The 24509-nt window shown below is 38.8% G+C and overlaps 1 protein-coding gene across 2 annotated transcripts in view; it reads left to right on the plus strand.

Moving 5' to 3' along the window:
- Positions 1–24509, plus strand: part of Cyp2c66 (cytochrome P450, family 2, subfamily c, polypeptide 66) — a 94794-nt gene that overhangs the window by 62790 nt on the left and 7495 nt on the right. For both annotated transcript variants that reach the window (XM_087609343.1, XM_087609339.1), the window contains exons 5-8: positions 953–1129; positions 2320–2461; positions 8833–9020; positions 10471–10612. In XM_087609343.1, the coding sequence (XP_087465469.1) occupies positions 953–1129; positions 2320–2461; positions 8833–9020; positions 10471–10612 (649 nt within the window). The remainder of the gene's footprint in view (positions 1–952; positions 1130–2319; positions 2462–8832; positions 9021–10470; positions 10613–24509) is intronic.

Consider the following 24509-nt stretch of genomic DNA (forward strand, 5'->3'; position numbering starts at 1 on the left):
CTTGGTTTCCTCATTCATGTTAATTGAGAATTTTGCCTGGGTTGGTATTTGTGTTCTATTAGGTTCTGTGTGACATCTGACCAGGATCTTCTGGCTTTTAGAATCTCTGGTAAGAATTATGGTGTATTTCTGACATGTCTGTATTTATATGTTAAGTGACTCCTTTTCCCTTACTGCTTTTAATTTTTTTTTTTTTGCATTTGGTGGTTAGATTATTATGTGAGAGTAAGGGATTATTTTCTGGTTCAATCTGTTTGGCTTTCTTTAGGTCTCTTGTATGTTCATGGGCATCTCTTTCTTAAGGTTAGGGACATTTTCTTCTATCATTTTGTTCAAGATATTTACTGGCCCTTTAAGTTGGGAATCTTCACTGTCTTCTATACCTATTATAATTAGGTTTGGTCTTCTCATTGTTTCCTGGATTTTCTGGATGTTTTGGGTTAGGAGCTCTTTGCATTTTGCATTTTCTTTCACTGTTGTGTCAATGTTTTTTTATGAAAATGTTGCACCTGAGATTCACTCTTTTACCTTGCTGATGGAGACTAGAAAGATCCTTACCTCAGTTACTCTGTGGTTCCTGATCTGTGTGGTCTCCTAGTTGGTCATTCTTTGGCCATTTTTTGTAGCAAAATATTTGTCTAACATGTGAACTTAGGGGCAAAACACTCCTGAGAGACCAGCTCTCTGAGAGGTGCTTGTGTCTGTAGTGTTGTGCCACAGTGTTAACTCTGGGGTGCAGATGGATACCGGAAGGCTCCCTACTAAAAGTCTTATTCCATATTTCCATAGACATTTTTACAAGCAAAAATTTCTATGTAAAGCATAAATTCACTTATCAGGGTGGATAACATTATTTATATTTGTATTTACTTTTTCTGTCCAAGATATACTGTACTATAAGTTGCACATACATGCATTCTGTGTTTTAAACTTCTATCATTTTCTTTTGTAGATTTGCAATAATTTTCCTGCTATCATTGATTATTTACCAGGAAGACACAGAAAATTACTTAAAAATTTTGCCTTTGCAAAACATTACTTTTTGGCCAAAGTAATACAGCATCAAGAGTCACTGGATATTAACAATCCTCGGGACTTTATTGATTGTTTCCTGATCAAGATGGAGCAGGTAAAATGTTAATAAAACTCCAATTTAGTTATTTGACTGCTTGAGCATGTTTTGTTCCATGAATTGTCTGTGTTTACAGGGACATTTAAATGGTTCAGACTGGCAATTTTTGACAAGCACTTTATGTGCCTAATGTGTATATGAATTTTCAGTAAACATTCCAGACATTACAAAGTTCAGTAATTTGATTATATTGGCCGTATTTTGTAGACAAAAATAACCTTAAAGAGTCATAGGATGCAATGTGTCCATAAAATGGATATATTTCCAAAATTCTCAGAAAATGTCATGTCATATAATAGAGATGAATACTGTCTTTGTAGACAATATATCAAAACTTAGAAAAGCAGTTCAAGATAGGCAGACTAACTACAACATCTGCAGGTGGAATTTTAAGATACCAAATCTTATAATATTAGCTGTGTATGGGTGAAGGGCTTTCAGATGGAATCTAAGGTGTACGTTGTAGCATGAGAAGTAAATCATTAGTACTAAGGATGAAAGGTTTCTTAACTGTGTAACTTCAACTGAATTTACATGGATATGGAATTATAGATTAATTTTAAGGCACCTATATGAATAAATGCTTCTCTCATGGCTTCATTTTGTTGAAAAGCCACTTGTTTCCATTTAATTCTGTTGGAACTCACCATAAATGTCTTTGTTGGTCTTCGTTTTGTTAGCTCTCCATTCTGATCCACCGACATATACACTTATGCTTGCTGTGTAATGGATTTTCTTTCTTATTCAAGCAGTATACTTACCTGATGAGTCAGTGACCTTCCAGTTTTCTTTACTACATTTACAATTGAGACCTTTATCGTCATGACTAGCTCCCATATCACAGGACATCTGCTTTTTATCCTTATGTATGTTATGAGTAAAACCTGTTTTTTACAAAAAGGAAATGGGGACCATTTCTTTTGTTTATCTATTTTTGGGAATGCAGTAGGCTTCATGTCTCAGCTGACTAAAGAGTCTCATGAAAAATTTTCCACACAAGAAACTTGGTGTAAGATTGGAAGATAGGGCAGGGAGTGTACATATCTCCTGAACACAGGTCAGTTTCTTCGTTTGCTAAACTCTGTAAGGTCTGTCAGGTCAAACTTTCCATGTATAAGTAATTTTATTCACTCTAATATGCACATTGACAAATTATTTGTTGGATAACACAGTCAAACTGTTCCTAGGAAAAACACAACCCAAAGACAGAGTTTACTTGTGAGAACTTGATCTTCACAGCATCTGATCTCTTTGCTGCTGGGACAGAGACAACTAGTACAACCCTGAGGTACTCTCTGCTGCTCCTGCTCAAGTATCCAGAAGTGACAGGTAAGGACATAGGTGGGAAGCAAGTGGTTTCAGAAAGAAATTAGAAGATGCCCCTGAGTTCTTCATTTTGCTTGTCTAAGAGAAGCCTCACAATTTAATCTTTTGCAGAACTACAATCTGCTATATTTTCCAGTAGGACTGAAGTGAGATATCTTAGTCCATAGCAGAGGAGGATGCTGTATAAAAGTGAAGACACAAGGCAGGAGAAAAAAATAAAGATTTCTAAAGTCCAGATTTAGTGCATAGATTTCATAGCAAGTGATTGTGTTCATACAAATTGTTTTAAAGATACAAGTTAGTTTAAATAGGAAAAAGCTATACTGAATAGCAGATCCATTCTCGAAGGTATTTTTACTTATTCTTATAATTCTTTTCTTGTTATAGAAACTTTTTTTTACAGAAAATAAATATCAGTTTTAGAATTTAATGAGAGGATGTCTCCTTTTAGGCAGACTTTCTAAAAAAGTCTCCACATCTGTTATTTTAGAAATCTGCTTCCCTAAAATATTATTTAACAAAGAACAAATTATTGAGGAACTATAAATTTTTAAATTAAAAATTTTCTATGTATATGAATGTTTTGCCTATATTTATTTCTGTGTACCATGTGCATGCCTATTGCCCACAGAGGTTAGAAGAGGGAATCATAGATCTAGAACTGTAGGTTATACATGGTTATGATCCAATGTATGAATGATGGGAAATGAATCTAGGTCTTTTCAGGAGCAACAAGTGCTCTTAACCGTTCAGCCATTTTTCTTATCTTTATTAAGTAGTTAATCAATTAACAAACCCAAACACTGCTCCCCTCCCAGCCCTTCCCTCACAGAGTTCCTCCTCTCTCCCATTCTCTTCTGAGAGGGTGAGGCCCTCTAGGTTTTCCCCAACCCTGGCACATCAAATATCTGGCAGATTAGGTTAATTCTCTCACTTAGGCCCAACAAGATAGCCCTATAATTTTCTCTTTTAAGAACATCTCTATAAGTTTTCTTAAAGAGTTACAAGCAAGAACAGTCAGATGCCTTAATGAGGAAAGGTTCTTGCTGAAAATCTATATTCCTTGCTCCCAGGTATATGGTGGAAGAAGAGAATGGACTCCTTGATGTCATAGGTCTTTCTCCATACACACACTGCAGCACATGCAAAACTGCACATCCACATACCCACATTCATGTCCTCATGTGAATGCATGCACACGCATACACATATTACACACACACACACCACATACAAAGTCAGAGAGAGGGGGGAGGGAGGGAGAGAGAGAGAGAGAGAGAGAGAGAGAGAGAGAGAGAATAAAAAAATGTAAGAAAGTAACCTGAACTATGTCACACATGTGAAAAAAACTTTGCAATTTTGCCACAAGTCCACTCAAGTGATGATTATTATTTCTTTTCTTCCGTTTTTAATTGATTATTTTATTTGTTTACATTTCCAACGTTGGAAAGTTTTTCCAGCCTCATACCCTAAGGTAGTATCTGTCTTTATCACTGAGAATTGTTTCCTGTATGTACAAAATGCTTGGTCCTATTTATGTAACCAGTATGCTAGTGTACGTCTTTTTATTGGGGAATTGAGCCCATTGCTATTGAGAGATATTCACTACCAATGATTGTTGCTTCTGATATTTTTGTTGTTAGAGGAGGTTTTATTGTTTGTGTGGTTCTCTTCTTTTGTTTTTTTTTTTGACAGAAGATTAATTTCTTGTTTTTTCTTGGGTGCAATTTCCCTCCCTGTGTTGGGATTTTTTTTCTGTCATCCCTTGTAGGGCTGGATTGGTGGAAAGATATTGTTCAAATTTGGTTTTGTCATGGTTTCTTCTTATATGGTAATTGAGTGTTTTGCTGGATATGGTAGGCTGGGCTGGCATTTTTGTTCTCTTTGGGTCTGTATGACATCTGTTCAAGACCTTCTGGCTTTTAGTGTATTTGTTGAAAAGTATGGTGTAATTGTGAGACATCTGCCTTTATATGTTACTTGGCCTTTTATCCTTACCAGATTTAATATTCTTTGTTTTGTGCAGTTGGTGTTTTGATTACTATGTGACCAGAGGAACTTCTTTTCTCATCCAATCTATTTGGGTTTCTGTAGATTTCTTGTATGTTTATGGGCATCTCTTTCTTTAGTTAGGGAAGATATCTTCTATGATTTTCTTGAAGTTGTTTACTCACCTTCTGTGTTGGGAATCTTCACTCTCTTCTATTCCTATTATTCTTCGGTTTGGTCTTTTCATCCTAAATTTCTTGGATGTTTTGGGCTAGGAGCTTTTTTGCCCTTTGCCTGGTACTGTTGTGTCAATATCTTCTTTGCTACCTTCTACACTTTAGATTCTCTTTAGATTCTATCTCTTGTATCCTGCTGGTGATGCTTGTATCTGTGATTTCTGTCCTCTTTCCTAGGTTTTCTGTCTCCAGGATTGTCTCCCTTTGTGATTTTTTTATTGTTGCTATTTCCATTTTTAGATCCTGCACAATTTTGTTCAATTCCTTCACTTATTTGATTGTGTTTTCCTGTATTTATTTATGGCATTTATGTGTTTCTTCTTTAAGGGGTTCTACCTGTTTACCTGTCTTCTCTTGTATTTATTTAAGGGAGCTATTTATTTCCTCCATTAGGTCCTCTATCATCTTCAGGAGATGGGATTTTAGATCAGAATCTTGCTTTTCAGGTGGGTTATGGTATCCAGGGCTTGCTGTGGTGGAAGAATTGGGTTTTGATGTTGCCACATAACATTGGTTTCTGTTTCTTATATTCTTGTGCTTGTCTTTCATCATTTGGTTGTCTCAGATATTAAGTGGCCTTGCTGTCTCTGACTGAAGCCTGTTTTGCCTTTGAGCCTGGTTATACTGTGCTTTTTGGGGTCAGATTGTCTTTAGGTATGGAAGGGAATCTAGAGAGACTGATCTGTGTGCTTGACTGTATCAGAAGTCCTGAGAGTCAAGCTGTCTCTGGATGTTGACAATGTGCAGAAGGGGATTGTAGCACAAGATCTGCTCCCAGTTGTACATGTCTCTAGTAGGGCAGGAGATCTTGCATCCTCTGAGCCTTGGAGGAGTTCTCAGTTATGTTAGGTATTGGGGTATGGCAAAGGACTCACCTGTGTGCCTGGGGGTGTCAGAAATCCTGGGAATCAAGCTTTCTCTAGGTTTGGGCAGGGTGGGGATCAAGTGGAGTACAGGATATGCTTCCCAGCACAGATTCAAATTGTAAGGTATTTGTATCTCTGGCAAGGTGGGAGGTTCTGCTTCCTCTGGGCCCTTGGTGGGGGGCCCCCGCTAGACCAGGGATTAGGGAGTAGAGGACACACCTGTGAGCCTGGAGGTGACAGAAATCCTGGGAGTCAAACTGTCTCTGGGTGTGTGTGGGTAGAGCTGGAGCACAGGATCTACTTCCAGGCACAGTTAGAGATCTGAAATAAGATGTGTCTGCAGCAGGGTGGGAGATCTTTGGTGATGATAATTTCAAAGCTGAATTAATACTTTTAAGTTCAGAGGAGTTGAGATTGCTTACTAAAATTGACCAATGAAGGAGCTCACTTGGGCCCACAGCTCTCTGTACCCAAACCTGGTGGGGGAGAGAGGTGGACACTCAGAAATGTGGACAATCCTCAGGGGAGCTCAGGGGAGACCACTACTTCTGCTCACATTCCTGGCCCCAAGAGGAACCCGCCTAGAGCCCTCTGGACACTGGAACCTAGGAGCAGTCAGGGAGAGGATCTTTCCATTCCCTGCCAGTGCCGGGAGCTGTAAACCAGTCTCCAGGAGCACTGACACACCTGAGAACAGAGGTTAGACTAACTCTTTTTCTCTGAGCAGCTGCCTGGGGGATTCAGGATACACAAATTTAGGAGCAGTCTCGGACAGGACACTTCCAGTTTCTACCTGGGCCCAGAGCTGACCCAGCTGCACAGCTCTCTGTACCCATATTTCACTAGGAGAAAGCAGGACTCCAGGTGTGCTGAAACATAGGTTTACAGGAATGTCAAGCCACTGTCAGAGACATCAAGACAAGCTAACACCAGAGACACCCTTATGGTGAGAGGCTAGCACAGGAACTTAAGCAACAGAAACCAAGACTACTTGACATCACCAGAACCCAATACTCCTAACCCAGAAAGTTCTGGATACCCAAACAAAACAGAAAAGCAAGATTTGGATTTAAAAATCACATCTAATGATAATGATAGAGGACTTTAAGAAGTACATAAGTAACTCCCTTAAAGACATCATGAGAATACAGATGAAAAAGTAGAAGACCTTAAAGAGGAAATACAAAAATCTCTTAAGGAATTACAAAAAAAACAACCAAACAGGTAAAAAAATTGAACAAAACATTCCATGATCTAAAAGTGGAAATAGAAGCAATAAAGAAATCACAAAGGGAGACAACCTAGAGATAGAAAACATAGGGAAGAGATCAGGAGACATAGATGGCAAGCATCATCAACAAATACAAGAGACAGAACAGAGAATATCAGGGGAAGAAGATACCATAGAAAACACTGACACAAACATCAAAGAAAATATAAAATGTAAAAATCTCCTAACCGAAAATATTCAGGACACAATGAGAAGACCAAACCTCATTATAATAGGTATAGAAGATAGTGAAGTTTCCCAACCTAAAGGCCCAGTAAATATCTTCAACAAAATGATAGATGAAAACTTCCCTAACCTAAAAAAGAGATACCCATAAACAGAAAAGAAGCCTACAGAACTCCAAATAGGTGGGACCAGAAAAGAAATTCTTTTTGTGGAATACTTTGAACAGTATTGTATGAGGTCTTCTATGAAAGTCTGACAGAATTCTGCACTAATCCCATCTGGTCCTGGGCTCTTTTTGGTTGGGAGACTTAATAACTGCTTCTATTTCTTTAGTAGTGATGGGGTTGTTTAGATGGTTTATCTGATCCTGATTTAACTTTAGCACCTGGTATTTGTCCATCAAATTGTAAAATTTCTCTAGATTTTCCAGTTTTGTTGGATATAGGCTTTTGTAGGAGGATCTGATTTTTTAAAAATTTCATCAGATTCCGTCATTATGTCTTTCTTTTCATTTCTGATATCTGACACAAAGTCATAAGAAGTAATGGGCTACAGGAATTTGGAGTACTCATGGGGAGATTGAAATGTAAAGGAGGCTGCTGGGCATCACACCTAAAAACTCACTGATCATTTCGGAACAACTGATGGATAATAAAAATGTGAGAAGAGCACAAGGAAGTAAGCAGAAATAAGTGGTTGATAATATAAAACATATAATTGGACATGTTTCAGTTGAACTTTGAAACATCTACTTGAGTATTTCAAAATAATTCCAATAAAATGAAAAAAATCTAAACTGATAAAGAGAAATAGAGTTAAGTCCAAGGTATCATCAACAATGAAAATAGTCATTGTTTTCTTAACAGGCACGGATTCTCCTCTCCTCCCTCTTCTCTTCCCAGTCCCATTTTTGTAAGTGCCTCCCCAATTGGTCCATCCCCTTCTCCTCAGAAAAGAGGAGTCCCCTGGGGTCCCACTCCACTCTGGGGAATCTAGTCCCAGCAAGACTAGGCATACCCTTTTCCACTGAGGCACAACCAAGCAGTCCAGGTAGGGAGAAGGGGTTCCAGTGACAAGGACCAATACCAAAACACCCCTCCATTTCACTTGTTAAGGGCCCTATATGAAGACCAACTTGTAAATTTGCTAAAAATGCATGGGGGTGCTCTAGGTTCAGCTCCTGCATGCTTTCTGGTGGTGGTAGGGCACAGATTTTATGTAGTAACAAAGATTTAACCAATGAATAGAACACAGTTGCCCTATGAGAATTAGACTCAGGGAAATTTGTTTATATTTAACACATCTACAAAATATGAAACCCCAATTCCCACATGAAGAATTAAATTTCTCCAATGATAGATAAGAATGAAATAGTCATTACATATAAACATAAATTTCAAGAGAAATTGTTAGAATGCGGCCATATTCAGCAAATTACACAGTCTTACATACCTTTGGAAATTTCGTAAAAACATTCACACAATGCCATTAAAATGAGTTTTAAATGTATTATATTGTTTTGGTATAAACATAGTTGTTTAATAGCTTTCTTCTATAAAAGCTATTTTTCTCGAATTAATGTTCTTTTCATTGTTTGAAATCAATATCAAATTTAAGTATGCTAATTTATACATAAGGGTTATATAGTGTGACACCTAATATATTGAATGTTAGTATTTATATCATAGCAACTGTCACTTCATTAGCATATATCATGTTTTCAAAACATTGCCAGGCACGCTCATCTAGCATCCTGCAAGCAACCCTGAGTTGTGACCAGTGTGCCACTTCTTTCCATTTCTGTCATTTTTCACTGTCTTGAAACAGCCAAAGTCCAGGAAGAGATTGACCATGTGATTGGCAGACACAGGAGCCCTTGCATGCAGGACAGGCATCACATGCCCTACACTGATGCTGTATTGCATGAGATACAGCGATACATTGACCTCCTTCCCACCAGCCTTCCCCATGCACTGACCTGTGACATGAAATTCAGAGATTATTTCATTCCCAAGGTAAGCTTCCTTCTTCTACACTGTGCCTTAATGGTCTTGATCTCAAATGAGTGAGTGACATTAGATCATTGGTCCAAGATATTGGATCTTGCAATTTCAGATTATCAATGTTAAAGAGAAAGAATATATATATATATATATATATATATATATATATATATATATATATACCTTCAAGGAGTTTAGGTGATTAAGCCAACCAAAGTACAGATAGCATATTCAAAATCAGACTGTCCTAGAATTCTTAAGAATTTACTCAGTGGTTGATTGCAGTTTTCTGTCCCCATAATAACAAACAATTTAAGTATGGAACCTGGATAAACTTTATGCTATTTCCAGTAAGAGCTGGAGAGTAAATTTTTAGATCAAGTCTTAGTTTTTGGCTCTGTAGGACTTCCAAATTTATCTTGGCTATTCACATTTCAAATAAAATTTAAAGTTCAGATTATAGGTCTCTGTGAAGATTCTTCTATGATTTTATCAGAATGCCAAGAAGAATATAGGTACATTTAGCATAATTCATATATTGACCTATTAAATATTCCAGTTCATATAATTATGTCCTCTGTTTCAGGGTTGGCTTGCATGTCATTGTCCTTTAATAGTTTGCTACCAGTTAAAGCTTTGGCAGAAAAATGGACAAATGAGATACTACAGGGTTCTCATGTTGTAAGGTGGGCTGGAGCATGTTAACTATGCTGTTAGTGGATATGCCTACATCTTGTCTTAAGGTGATATTTAGATCTCCCCATTACAGGAGTTCTGCTCTTTTGTACTTAATAAAACCTATGGTATAGCTCATTGGCATCTTATGAATATCCCATTTATGTGAGTCATCTGATCAGTTTTGCAGTTTCAATGTTTATACTCAAGTAAACTGATGTCTCTGACTGAAGTTCCTAGAAAATCACGAAGTTTCTAAGTCTGTCATCTCTTTAGTTTTTTTCCCCAGTTGTCTTGACTATGAAAAGACCTCACCTATGTTTTAAAATTAAGGCAAATAAACTGTGTGTCAGGGAAAACTCTGAATAATTTGGTTTTGTCCATGTTATTCCACAAGACATTTTTACTTTCATCAGATACTACTTATGCAACACTGCTATGAGTAGATACTTCCAATTTTCACACAAAACCTTACATTTGAAACCACATTTCAAGCATGCATGATTCAGTAATAACAGTGGCATAGGAAAGAAGTGGATGGTGATGCATAACAGTGTTCTGTTGATAACAGAACATACCATTACTTATTTGGAGGACACTGTATCAAGATTACTGCCACTGGACTACTGCCAACCCATTCCTGTGTATTACATGATTTGTCTGTCTAGATATACTCTTGTATATGTACCCTTGTTTGGGTATGATTTGCTCATAAGCTTTTACTATGCCATGATCATTGTTTTGTAATCTTTTTATAACTTGACCTGTCTATTCTTTTTGTTTCCAGGGCACCACTGTCATAGCATCATTGACTTCTGTGTTGTATGATGATAAAGAATTCCCCAACCCAGAGAAGTTTGATCCTAGTCACTTTCTGGATGAGAATGGCAAGGTTAAGAAAAGTGACTACTTTTTCCCTTTCTCAACAGGTATTCAAAATTATTTCCTGGGCTTTTTGAATCTTACAATATTTCCACCTATGCTTTTGCAATGCTCCTTGAGCCTTACCTGCAGGACTTATGTTGTAGATGTTTCTGCTGGAGCTAGACACCCAGTGCTCAATTATTCTTTGAATTTTTATCAGTTATGGTTTTATATAAGGGTCTTTCTTTGTTGCAAAGGCAAACTTCTTTGATGAATGTGAGAAAGACACTTGTCTGCAAATATAGATAAGAAGAAGCAGGACCTCGCTATCTCAGAGAAGTTGAATAAATTTCCAGTACCTCTTGGAGGGACTTTAAAAACAATTAGACAGAGACACACTTGGGAAGCCAGAAGAGACTACTCTCTGGCCACATTCCAGACTCTAGAGGAAAATGTCTAACACTATCTATGCTCCCCCCAGTGCACAGGGTCCTGAGAGAAGGTGGGGCAGGCCCTTCTGGTTGTTGCCCTCACTGAGAGCTGAAACCCAGCTCTGAGGAGCGACTTCATGCCAGAGACAAGAGGAAAGACCAAATTTTCTGCTCCAAGTGACCAGCCTGGTGGACTCAGGACACAAAAATTCCTCTGGGACCGGACACTTCTGGTTTCTAGCTGGGGCCTGAACCTCGCTGATCCCGGCCCACAGCTCCCTGCTCCCAAACCCTGTGGGAGAGAGAGAGAGAGCTCATCGCCCAGACAGATGGGCACTCCTGAGATTGCAGGGCAGGAGAGACCACCAGTACTGCCCACCCTTGCCCACATCCCTGGCCCAAGAGGAAGCTGTATAGGGCCTCTGAGAACAGGAAGAAGGGGGCACTCAAGCTGCAGGAACTCTGTGGTCCAGGCTGCGGTCCAGACTGCTCCCGTGTCTGAAGGGACCCAGTCAAACAGCGCCCTGCACCCAAATCACATGGGAGGGAGCTAGACCTTCAGAGGGGCAGACACACCTGGGATGCCATAAGAGACTACTCTCTGCCCACATTCCCGACTTTAGAGGAAAACACATAGCACCATCTGTGCCCTCTGTGCACAGGGACACAAGAGAAAGTGGGACAGGCCCTTCTGTTTGATGCCCTCACTGAGAGCTGAAACCCACCTACTAGGAGTGGCTTCAGGCCTGAGACGAGAGGCATGACTAACATTTCTGCTCCAAGTGACCTGCCAAGTGGCCTCAGGACCCATGCCCACAGGAACACTTGAAGACCAGGAGACAGGAATGACTACACGCCTGAAAGCAGAACACCCTGTTCGTATAACTGGCTGAAAGAAAACAGGAAAACAGGTCTACAGCACTCCTGACAAACAGGCCTATAGGACGGTCTAACCACTGTCAGAAATAGCAGAACAAGGTAACACCAGAGACAACATGATGGCAAGAGACAAGCTCAGGAACCCAAGCAACAGAAACCAAGACTTTATGGCATCATCGGAGACCAATTCTCCCACCAAAGCAAACACTGAATGTCCAAAGACACCAGAAAAGCAAGATCTGGATTGAAAATCACATTTGGTCATGATGATGGAGGACTTCAAGAAAGACATGAAGAATTCCCTTAGAGAAATGCAGGAAAACACAAATAAACAAGCAGAAGCGTATAGAGAGGAAACACAAAAATCCCTGAAAGAATTATGGGAAAACACAATCAAACAGGTGAAGGAATTAAAAATGTATATAGAAGCAATAAAGGAAGCACAAAGGGAGACAACCCTGGAAATAGAACACCAAAGGAAGAGACAAGGAGCGGCAGATACAAACATCACCAACAGAATGCAAGAGATAGAAGAGGGTATCTCAGGAGCAGAAGATTTTATAGAAATCATCGACACAACTGCCGAAGATAATGTGAAACAGAAAAAGCTACTGGCCCAAAACATAAAGGAAATCCAGGACACAATGAGAAGATTAAACCTAAGGATAATAGGTATAGAAGAGATTGAAGATTCCCAAATCAAAGGACATGGAAATATCTTCAACAAAATCATAGAAGAAAACTTCCCTAACCTAAAGCAAGAGATGTCCTTGAACATACAGGAAGCCTACAGAACTCCAAATAGATTGGACCAGAAAAGAAAGTCCTCCCGTCACATAATAGCTAAAACGCCAAATGCACAAAACAAAGAAAAATATTAAAAGCAGTAAGGAAAAAAGGTCAAGTAACATATAGAGGCAGACCTACCAGAATTACACCAGACTTCTCACCAGAGACTATGAAAGTCATAAGATCCTGGACAGATGTCACACAGACATAATAGAACAAAAATGCCAGCCAAGGTTACAGTATGCAGCAAAACTCTCAATTAACATAGATGGAGAAACCAAGATATTCCATGACAAAACCAAATTTACACAATATCTTTCTACAAATCCAGCCCTAAAAAGGATAATAAATGGTAAACCCCAAACACAAGGAGGTAAGCTACACCCTAGAAAAAAGCAAGAAATTAATCATTTTTGCAAAAAAACAAAGAAAAGCACACAAACATAATCTCACATTCAAACATAAATATAACAGGAAGCAACAATCACTATTTCTTAATATCTCTCAACATCAATCGAGTCAATTCCCCAATAAAAAGACACAGATTAACAAACTGAATACGAAATGAGGACCCAACATTTTGCTGCCTACAGGAAACACACCTCAGAGAAAAAGACAGACACTACCTCAGAGTAAAAGGCTGGAAAACAACCTTCCAAGCAAATGGTCTGAAGAAGCAAGCTGGAGTAGCCATCCTAATATCGAATAAAATTGATTTTTAACCAAAAGTCATCAAAAAAGATAAGGAAGGACACTTCATATTCATCAAAGGTAAAATCCACCAAGATGAACTCTCAATACTAAATATCTATGTTGCAAGTACAACGTCACCTACATACATAAAAGAAACCTTACTAAGCTGAAACACTCCTTGCACCTCACACAATAATAGTAGGAGATTTCAACACCCCACTCTCATCAATGGACAGATCATGGAAACAGAAATTAAGCAGAGACGTAGACAGACTAAGAGAAGTCATGAACCAAATGGACTTAACAGACATTTGTAGAGTATTCTATCCTAAAACAAAAGGATATACCTTCTTCTCACCACCTCATGGTACGTTCTCCAAAATTGACCATGTAATTGATCAAAAAACAAGCCTCAACAGATACAGAAAGATAGAAATAATACCATGTGTCCTATCAGACCACCACGGGCTAAAGCTGGTCTTCAATAACAAGGGAAGAACACCCACATATACATGGAAGTTGAACAATGCTCTACTCAATGATAACCTGGTCAAGGAAGAAATAAAAAAAGAAATGAAAGACTTCTTAGAACTTAATGAAAATGAAGGTACAACATATCCAAACTTATGGGACACAGTGTAAGCTGTGCTAAGAGCAAAACTCATAGCTCTGAGTGCCTGCAGAAAGAAACAGGAGAGAGCATATATCTGCAGCTTGACAGCACACCTAAAAGCTCTAGAACAAAAAGAAGCAAATACACCCAGGAGGAGCAGAAGGCAGGAAATAATCAAACTCAGAGCTGAAATCAACCAAGTAGAAACAAAAAGGACCATAGAAAGAATCAACAGAACCAAAAGTTGGTTCTTTGAGAAAATCAACAAGATAGATAAACACTTAGTCAGACTAACGAGAGGACACAGAGAGTGTGAACACATTAACAAAATCAGAAATGAAAAGGGAGATATAGCTGTAGAATCAGAGGAAATTAAAAAAAATCATCAGATCCTACTACAAAAGCCTATATTCAACAAAACCTGAAAATCTGCAGGATGGAGAATTTCCTAGACAGATACCAGGTACCGAAGTTAAATCAGGAACAGATAAACTAGTTAAAAAACCCCATAACTCCTAACGAAATAGAAGCAGTCATTAAAGGTCTCCCAACCAAAAAGAGCCTAGGTCCAGACAGGTTCACTGCAGAATTCTATCAGACCTTCATAGAAGACCTCGTACCAATACTATCCAAACTATTCCACGAAATTGAAACAGATGGAGTGCTACCGAACTCCTTCTATGAAGCCACAATTACTCTTATACCTAAACCACACAAAGACCCAAGAAAGAAAGAGAACTTCAGACCAATTTCCCTTATGAATATCGACGTAAAAATACTCAATAAAAATCTGGCCAACTGAATCCAAGAGCACATCAAAACAATCATCCACCATTATCAAGTAAGCTTCATCCCAGGCATGCAGGGATGGTTTAATGTATGGAACACCATCAAAGTAACCCACTATATAAAGAAACTGAAAGAATAAAACCACATGATCATTTTATTAGATGCTGAGAAAGCATTTGACAAAATTCAACACCCCTTCATGATAAAAGTCCTGGAAAGAATAGGAATTCAAGGCCCATACCTAAACATAGTAAAAGCCATATACAGCAAACCAATCAGTAACATTAAACTAAATGGAGAGAAACTTGAAGCAATTCCACTAAAATCAGGGACTAGACAAGGGTGCTCACTCTCTCTCTACTCATTCAATATAGTTCTCGACGTCCTAGCCAGAGCAATAAGACAACAAAAGGAGATCAAGGGGATACAGATTGGAAAGGAAGAGGTCAAAACATCACTATTTGCAGATGATATGGTAGTATACTTAAGTGATCCTAAAAGTTCCACCAGAGAACTACTTAACCTGATGAAAACCTTCAGCAAAGTGCCTGGGTATAAAATTAACTCAAATAAATCAGTAGCCTTCCTCTACACAAAAGAGAAACAAGCCGAGAAAGAAATAAGGGAAATGACATGCTTCATAACAGTCCCAAATAATATAAAATACCTTGGTGTGACTTTAACTAAGCAAGTGAAAGATCTGTATGAGAAGAATGTCAACCCTCTGAAGAAAGAAGGTGAAGAAGATCTCAGAAGTTGGAAAGTTCTCCCATACTCATGGATTGGCAGGATTAATATAGTAAAAATAGCCATTTTACCAAAAGTGATCTACAGAGTCAATGCAATCCCCATCAAAATTTCAACCCAGTCTTCATAGTGTTAGACAAAACAAATGGCAATTTCATCTGGAATAACAAAAAACCCAGTATAGATAAAACTATTCTCAACAGTAAAAGGACTTCTGTGTAAATCATTATCCCTTATCTCAAGCAGTATTACAGAGTGATAGTGATAAAAACTGCATGGTATTGGTATAGAGACAGACAGATAGACCAGTGGAATAGAATTGCAGATCCAGAAATCAACCCACACACCCATGATCAGTTGATTTTTGACAATGGAGCCAAAATCGTCCAATGGATAAAAACAGCATGTTCAGCAAATGGTGGTCGTTCAACTGGAGGTCAGCATGTAGAAGAATGCATCATTCCATGCTCATCACTCTGTACAAAGCTTAAGTCCAAGTGGATCAAGGACCTCCACATCAAACCAGATCCACTCAAACTAATAGAAGAAAAAGTGGGGAAGAATCTTGAACACAGGGGCACTGGAGAAAACTTTTGGAACAAAACACCAATGGCTTATGCTCTAAGATCAAGAATCGGCAAATGGGATCTTGTAAAACTTCAAAGCTTCTGTAAGTCAAAGGACATTGTTGTTATAACAAAACTGCAAGCAACAAATTGGGAAAAGATCTTTACTAATTCTACAACTGATAGAGGGCTTATATCCAAAGTATACAAAGAACTCATGAAGTTAGACTGCAGAGAGGGCTTATATCCAAAGTATACAAAGAACTCATGAAGTTAGACTGCAGGGAGACAAATAATCCTGTTAAAAATGGGGTTCAGAGCTAAACAAAGAATTCACAGCTGAGGAACGCCGAAAAGCTTAGAAACACCTAAAGAAATGTTCGACATCTTTAGTCATAAGGGAAATACAGATCAAAACAACCCTGAGATTCCACCTCACACCAGTCAGAATGGCTAAGATCAAAAACTCAGGTGACAGCAGATGTTGGTGAGTATGTGGAGAAAGAGGAACACTCCTCCATTGTTGCTGGGATTGCAGGCTGGTACAACTATTCTGGAAATCAGTCTGGAGCTTCCTCCGATCATTTGATATTGAACTACCTGAGGACCCATCTATACCCCTCTTGGGTATATATCCAAAAGATGCCCCAATGTATAACAAAGACATATGCATCACTATGTTAATAGCAGCCTCATTTATACTAGCCAGAAGCTGGTAAGAGCCCACATGTCCTTCAACAGAGGAATGGCTACAGAAAATGTGTTACATCTACACAATGGAATATACTACTTAGCTATCAAAAACAATGACTTTATGAAATTCATAGGCAAAATGATGGAACTGGAAAGTATCATCCTGAGTGAGGTAACCCAATCACAGAAAAACACACATGGTATGCACTCATTGATAGGTGGATATTAGCCCAAATGCTCAAATTACCCTAAATGCACAGAACACATGAAACTCAAGAAGGATCACCAAAATGTGGATGCTTCACTCCTACTTTAAAAGGGGAACAAGAATATCCTAGGGAGGGGATATGGAGGCAAAGTTTTGAACAGAGACTGAAGGAATGCCCATTCAGAGCCTGCCCCACATGTGGCCCATACATATACAGCCACCAAACTCGATTCAATGGATGAATGAAAGAAGTGCAAGCTTACAGGGACCAGATGTAGATCTCTCCTGAGAGACACAGCCAGAATATGGCAAAAATATATATGAATGCCAGCAGCAAACCACTGAACTGAGAACTCAACTCTTGTTGAAGGATTCAGAGAAAGGACTGAAACAGTTTGAGGGGCCTTGAGACCCCATATGAACAACAATGCCAACCAACCAGAACTTCCAGGGACTAAGCCACTACCCAAAGACTGCACATGGGCTGACCCTGGACTCCAACTGCCTATGTAGCCATGAATAGCCTAGTAAGGGCACCAGTGGAAAGGGAAGCCCTTGGTCCTGCCTCGTCTGAACCCCCAGTGAATGGGATTTTTGGAAGGAGGGTTGCAATGTGGGGAGGGTGGGGATTGGAACACCCATATAGAAGGGAAGGGAAGGGTTTAGGGGTATGTTTACCTGGAAACAAGGAAAGGGAATAACATTTGTAATGTAAATATGAAATACCCAATTTAATAACAATGGAGAAGAAAATTTAAAAAAAAAGACCAATTATTCAGTGCTGGGGGGCCAGCTGCAGCATTAGTCTTCTTTATTGTTGGTTCTTCTTGAGGCAGCAGAGGGGGAAGAGCGTTGGCAGAGGGTAAGACTTTCTCTTAAGAGATATGGGTTTAAAACTCTTCTTAGGAGATATTTAGGGTTGCTGTATAATAATATGTTTTCTTAGCTAAGTCTAAGTTACTATGTTACTGTAGCTGATTTACTTATTTATATCTAAGTCACTATGCTCTGCTATTGTAACTGACCTGCCTTTTGTTTTCCTCTGAGGCCAGAAACTTCAGTCTCTGGCATTTAGCACCTCATTCTAGGACATCAGGAGATAAAGTAGAGGATAAATTGTCAGAGCCTTTTCCCTTTTGTCCCTAGGCTTCTTGCTTGTCATGCTAGGCGTAAGTTTGGAGCAATAAAGGTCTATTGAACCAAGAGAAGTGACTAGCACTTGCAGAAGGAAAAACTTTTACATAGGCAAACATGCATAAATGTATATACTTTCATATATGTAGTATTTATACATTTAGACTCAAAATAGTAGGACTCAGCCTACAATTACATTCTTACACATACACATGCATACAATCTCACAATTACATACTTACACAGACATCCATACTTGCATATGCATATGGAGCAAAATACCAAGCCCCAGTACAGAAAGAACTCATTCATTCTGTATGAAAGATGAGCTTTAATCTTTATTGCATAGGGAAAGAAATAGCTTCTACCCTTTTAATGCTAAATTACTTAAACCCAAGTTTGTAAGAGAAAAGACATATTCCTTTTAATAAGACTAAGCTTGCGTTGCTATTGAGAAATGACCTGTTTTGTTCCATGGTAAGGAAAAACCTGCCTGCTCCTTCTGCTCTCTCCAGTTTCTTCATTTGCCTCTTTCCCTTTGCATTCTGCACATTTCTCTCTTATGTTACCTGTAGTCTCTAAGTTATTCCACTCTGCATTTCTTCTCAGCCCAGATCTTTTTAGATCAGTTCTCCTAGCTCAATTCAGTTCAGTTCTACTTCACTCAGTCCTGACTCAATCCCCTCCAGCTCAGTCCTTGACTCTTGAGCTCAGTCTTCAGCATTTAAATATCTTACAGAATACATGATCACATGTTATAAAGTTCATCACAAGTTAATATGAAAATTCAAATCATAAATTGAAATAGAAGTTAAAACAGAGAATATTTACATGCATATCCATCAGCAGTAATTATGTTGCCAACCATCCATCACCTGTCACAGCTCCACGGTTCACTGAATGTTTAAAATCATAACTAAGTTATTAGTGAAGCTTTGTATAGATAAACCCAGTAAATATTTTATCCGCTGTCCTAGCACTTATAATAAATCACTGGTTCCCTTTTTTATGATTGTTGGTTAATTGTTTTACAACCTCTTAGAATGTGTTCTGAGTAGGAGAAAGTCTGGTTACTAGGAACAATTAACTGTTGACACTTGGGAGACTGGCAGAGTTCTTACTGCAGTTTTGACTATCAGAAAAAGACTTAATAGCAGTCCCACTATAAAAGAGCTTAACAATCACTGATATAATTTAGGAATTCTTATAGGATTATCATTAAGACTTAAGAAGTGATCTATTTGTCTATATGGCAGCACTACGAGACAGTACATTTTCATTGATCGCAGAGATCTGCTCCAAAGGGGTGTGCTATTACTTAATGATTGTTGTATATGTTTAATAATAACAACAGGAAAAGCATTTTAATAGCAGACATCTTTCCTAAAATGAGTCTCTTACAGCCTTGCTTCATAAGGGCAAACCAGTCACAGATTATATAATAATCCAAGGCTGGCCATCCCAGGATGATCACCTGCTGGTTATTAGCTTGTCTATTATGGCTCCTGACAAGACAGCCACTGTTTACCAATAAGATATGTGTTGTCACTATTGAACCCATAGAGATATTTTGACATGCTTGGTATTATTGTAGATCATCAATATCATAGATAGGTAGGAATATTGGTTGCCTCCTTCCCTTATGAAATTGTGTCTCCTAGAAGTGACAGGAAAATTCGACCCATTATATCTCAGTTATACTGCTGCCTAACAATATCTGAGCATGTACAGCACCAATAGGTATGCTAGCATGAAAAAGGGAAATCTCTTGGGGCTCCATTCCTAAACAAAGTACCACAGACAGCTAAAGAATACCAAGAGTGGGGAAAAAACTTTGTCCCCATTGATGAGCCTCCTAATTGTTTTTAAATTACTAACTTGTTAGCTTTTAAATTATATGCAAACAAGTAACTTTTTTTTATTAACTTGAGTATTTCTTATATACATTTCAAGTGTTATTCCCTTTCCCGGTATCCGGGCAAACATCCCCCTCTCCCCTCCCCTTCCTTATGGGTGTACCCCTCCCAACCCTCCCCCCATTGCCGCCCTCCCCCCACCAGTCTAGTTCACTGGGGGTTCAGTCTTAGCAGGACCCAGGGCTTCCCATTCCACTGGTGCTCTTACTAGGATATTCATTGCTACCTATGAGGTCAGAGTCCAGGGTCAGTCCATGTATAGTATTTAGGTAGTGGCTTAGTCCCTGGAAGCTCTGGTTGCTTGGCATTGTTGTACATATGGGGTCTCGAGCCCCTTCAAGCTCTTCCAGTTCTTTCTCTGATTCCTTCAACGGGGGTCCTATTCTCAGTTCAGTGGTTTGCTGCTGGCATTCGCCTCTGTATTTTCTGTATTCTGGCTGTGTCTCTCAGGAGCGATCTACATCCGGCTCCTGTCGGTCTGCACTTCTTTGCTTCATCCATCTTGTCAAATTGGGTGGCTGTATATGCATGGGCCACATGTGGGGCAGGCTCTGAATGGGTGTTCCTTCAGTCTCTGTTTTAATCTTTGCCTCTCTCTTCCCTGCCAAGGGTATTCTTGTTCCCCTTTTAAAGAAGGAGTGAAGCATTCACATTTTGATCATCCGTCTTGAGTTTCATTTGTTCTAGACATCTAGGGTAATTCAAGCATTTGGGCTAATAGCCACTTATCAATGAGTGCATACCATGTATATCTTTCTGTGATTGGGTTAGCTCACTCAGGATGATGTTTTCCAGTTCCAACCATTTGCCTACGAATTTCATAAAGTCGTTGTTTTTGATAGCTGAGCAATATTCCATTGTGTAGATGTACCACATTTTCTGTATCCAATCCTCTGTTGAAGGGCATCTGGGTTCTTTCCATTTTCTGGCTATTATAAAGAAGGCTACAATGAACATAGTGGAGCACGTGTCTTTTTTATATGTTGGGGCAACTTTTGAGTATAAGCCCAAGAGTGGTATAGCTGGATCCTCAGGCAGTTCAATGTCCAATTTTCTGAGGAACCTCCAGACTGATTTCCAGAATGGTTGTACCAGTCTGAAATCCCACCAACAATGGAGGAGTGTTCCTCTTTCTCCACATCCTCGCCAGCATCTGCTGTCACCTGAGTTTTTGATGTTAGCCATTCTCACTGGTGTGAGGTGAAATCTCAGGGTTGTTTTGATTTGCATTTCCCTTATGACTAAAGATGTTGAACATTTCTTTAGGTGTTTCTCAGCCATACGGCATTCCTCAGCTGTGAATTTTTTGTTTAGCTCTGAACACCATTTTTTAATAGGGTTATTTGTTTCTCTGCGGTCTAACTTCTTGAGTTCTTTGTATATTTTGGATATAAGGCCTCTATCTGTTGTAGGATTGGTAAAGATCTTTTCCCAATCTGTTGTTTGCTGTTTTGTCCTAACCACAGTGTCCTTTGCCTTACAGAAGCTTTGCAGTTTTATGAGATCCCATTTGTCGATTCTTGATCTTAGAGCGTAAGCCATTGGTGTTTTGTTTAGGAAATTTTTTCCAGTGCCCATGTGTTCCAGATGCTTCCCTAGTTTTTCTTCTATTAGTTTGAGTGTGTCTGGTTTGATGTGGAGGTCCTTGATCCACTTGGACTTAAGCTTTGTACAGGGGGATAAGCATGGATCGATCTGCATTCTTCTACATGTTGACCTCCAGTTGAACCAGTACCATTTGCTGAAAATGCTATCTTTTTTCCATTGGATGGTTTTGGCTCCTTTGTCAAAAATCAAGTGACCATAGGTGTGTGGGTTCATTTCTGGGTCTTCAATTCTATTCCAGTGGTCTATCTGTCTGTCTCTGTACCAATACCATGCAGCTTTTATCACTATTGCTCTGTAATATTGCTTGAGTTCAGGGATAGTGATTCCCCCTGAAGTCCTTTTATTGTTGAGGATAGCTTTAGCTATCCTGGGTTTTTTGTTATTCCAGATGAATTTGCAAATTGTTCTGTCTAACTCTTTGAAGAATTGGATTGGTATTTTGATGGGGATTGCATTGAATCTGTAGATTGCTTTTGGTAAAATGGCCATTTTTACTATATTAATCCTGCCAATCCATGAGCATGGGAGATCTTTCCATCTTCTGAGGTCTTCGTCAATTTCCTTCTTCATTGTTTTGAAGTTCTTATTGTACAGATCTTTTACTTGCTTGGTTAAAGTCACACCGAGGTACTTTATATTATTTGGGTCTATTATGAAGGGTGTCGTTTCCCTAATTTCTTTCTCGGCTTGTTTCTCTTTTGTATAGAGGAAGGCAACTGATTTATTTGAGTTAATTTTATACCCAGCCACTTTGCTGAAGTTGTTTATCAGCTTTAGTAGTTCTCTGGTGGAACTTTTGGGATCACTTAAATATACTATCATATCATCTGCAAATAGTGATATTTTGACTTCTTCTTTTCTGATCTGTATCGCCTTGACCTCCTTTTGTTGTCTGATTGCTCTGACTAGAACTTCAAGAACTATATTTTATAAGTAGGGAGAGAGTGGGCAGCCTTGTCTAGTCCCTGATTTTAGTGGGATTGCTTCAAGTTTCTCTCCATTTAGTTTAATGTTAGCAACTGGTTTGCTGTGTATGGCTTTTACTATGTTCAGGTATGGGCCTTGAATTCCTATTCTTTCCAGGACTTTTATCATGAAGGGGTGTTGAATTTTGTCAAATGCTTTCTCAGCATCTAATGAAATGATCATGTGGTTCTGTTCTTTCAGTTTGTTTATATAATGGATCACGTTGATGGTTTTCCCTATATTAAACCATCCCTGCATGCCTGGGATGAAGCCTACTTGGTCATGGTGGATGATTGTTTTGATGTGCTCTTGAATTCGGTTTGCCAGAATTTTATTGAGTATTTTTGCGTCGATATTCATAAGGGAAATTGGTCTGAAGTTCTCTTTCTTTGTTGTGTCTTTGTGTGGTTTAGGTATAAGAGTAATTGTGGCTTTGTAGAAGGAATTCGGTAGTGCTCCATCTGTTTCAATTTTGTGGAATAGTTTGGATAATATTGGTATGAGGTCTTGTATGAAGGTTTGAGAGAATTCTGCACTAAACCCGTCTGGACCTGGGCTCTTTTTGGTTGGGAGACCTTTAATGACTGCTTCTATTTCCTTAGGACTTATGGGGTTGTTTAACTGGTTTATCTGTTCCTGATTTAACTTCGGTACCTGGTATCTGTCTAGGAAATTGTCCATTTCCTGAAGATTTTCAAGTTTTGTTGAATATAGGTTTTTATAGTAAGATCTGATGATTTTTTGAATTTCCTCTGAATCTGTTGTTATGTCTCCCTTTTCATTTCTGATTTTGTTAATTTGGACGCACTCTCTGTGTCCTCTCGTTAGTCTGGCTAAGGGTTTATCTATCTTGTTGATTTTCTCAAAGAACCAACTTTTGGTTCTGTTGATTCTTTCTATGGTCCTTCTTGTTTCTACTTGGTTGATTTCAGCTCTGAGTTTGATTATTTCCTGCCTTCTACTCCTCCTGGGTGTATTTGCTTCTTTTTGTTCTAGAGCTTTTAGGTGTGCTGTCAAGCTGCTGACATATGCTCTTTCATGTTTCTTTCTGCAGGTACTCAGAGCTATGAGTTTTGCTCTTAGCACAGCTTTCATTGTGTCCCATAAGTTTGGGTATGTTGTACCTTCATTTTCATTAAATTCTAAAAAGTTTTTAATTTCTTTCTTTATTTCTTCCTTGACCAGGTTATCATTGAGTAGAGCATTGTTCAATTTCTTATTGCTATTGAAGACCAGTTTTAGGCCGTGGTGGTCCGATAGCACACATGGGATTATGTCTATCTTTCTGTACCTATTGAGGCCCGTTTTTTGACCAATTATATGGTCAATTTTGGAGAAAGTACCATGAGGAGCTGAGAAGAATGTATATCCTTTTGCTTCAGGATAGAATGTTCTATAAATATCCATTAAGTCCATTTGGCTCATGACTTCTCTTAGTCTGTCTACATCTCTGTTTAATTTCTGTTTCCATGATATGTCCATTGATGAGAGTGGGGTGTTGAAATCTCCCACTATTATTGTGTGAAGTGCAATGTGTGTTTTGAGCTTTAGTAAGGTTTCTTTTACATATGTAGGTGCCCTTGTATTTGGGGCATAGATATTTAGGATTGAGAGTTCATCTTGGTGGATTTTTTCTTTGATGAATGTGAAGTGTCCTTAACTTTTTTGATGACTTTTGGTTGAAAATTGATTTTATTTGATATTAGAATGGCTACTCCAGCTTGCTTCTTCTGACCATTTGCTTGGAAAATTGTTTTCCAGGCTTTCACTCTGAGGTAATGTCTGTCTTTGTCTCTGAGGTGTGTTTCCTGTAGGCAGCAGAATGCAGGGTCCTCGTTGTGTATCCAGTTTGTTAATCTATGTCTTTTCATTGGGGAGTTGAGGCCATTGATGTTGAGAGATATTAAGGAATAGTGATTATTGCTTCCCG

This window comes from Rattus norvegicus, chromosome 1 (genome assembly GCF_021556685.1).
Source record: "Rattus norvegicus strain SHRSP/BbbUtx chromosome 1, alternate assembly SHRSP_T2T, whole genome shotgun sequence".
Lineage (NCBI taxonomy): Eukaryota > Metazoa > Chordata > Mammalia > Rodentia > Muridae > Rattus > Rattus norvegicus.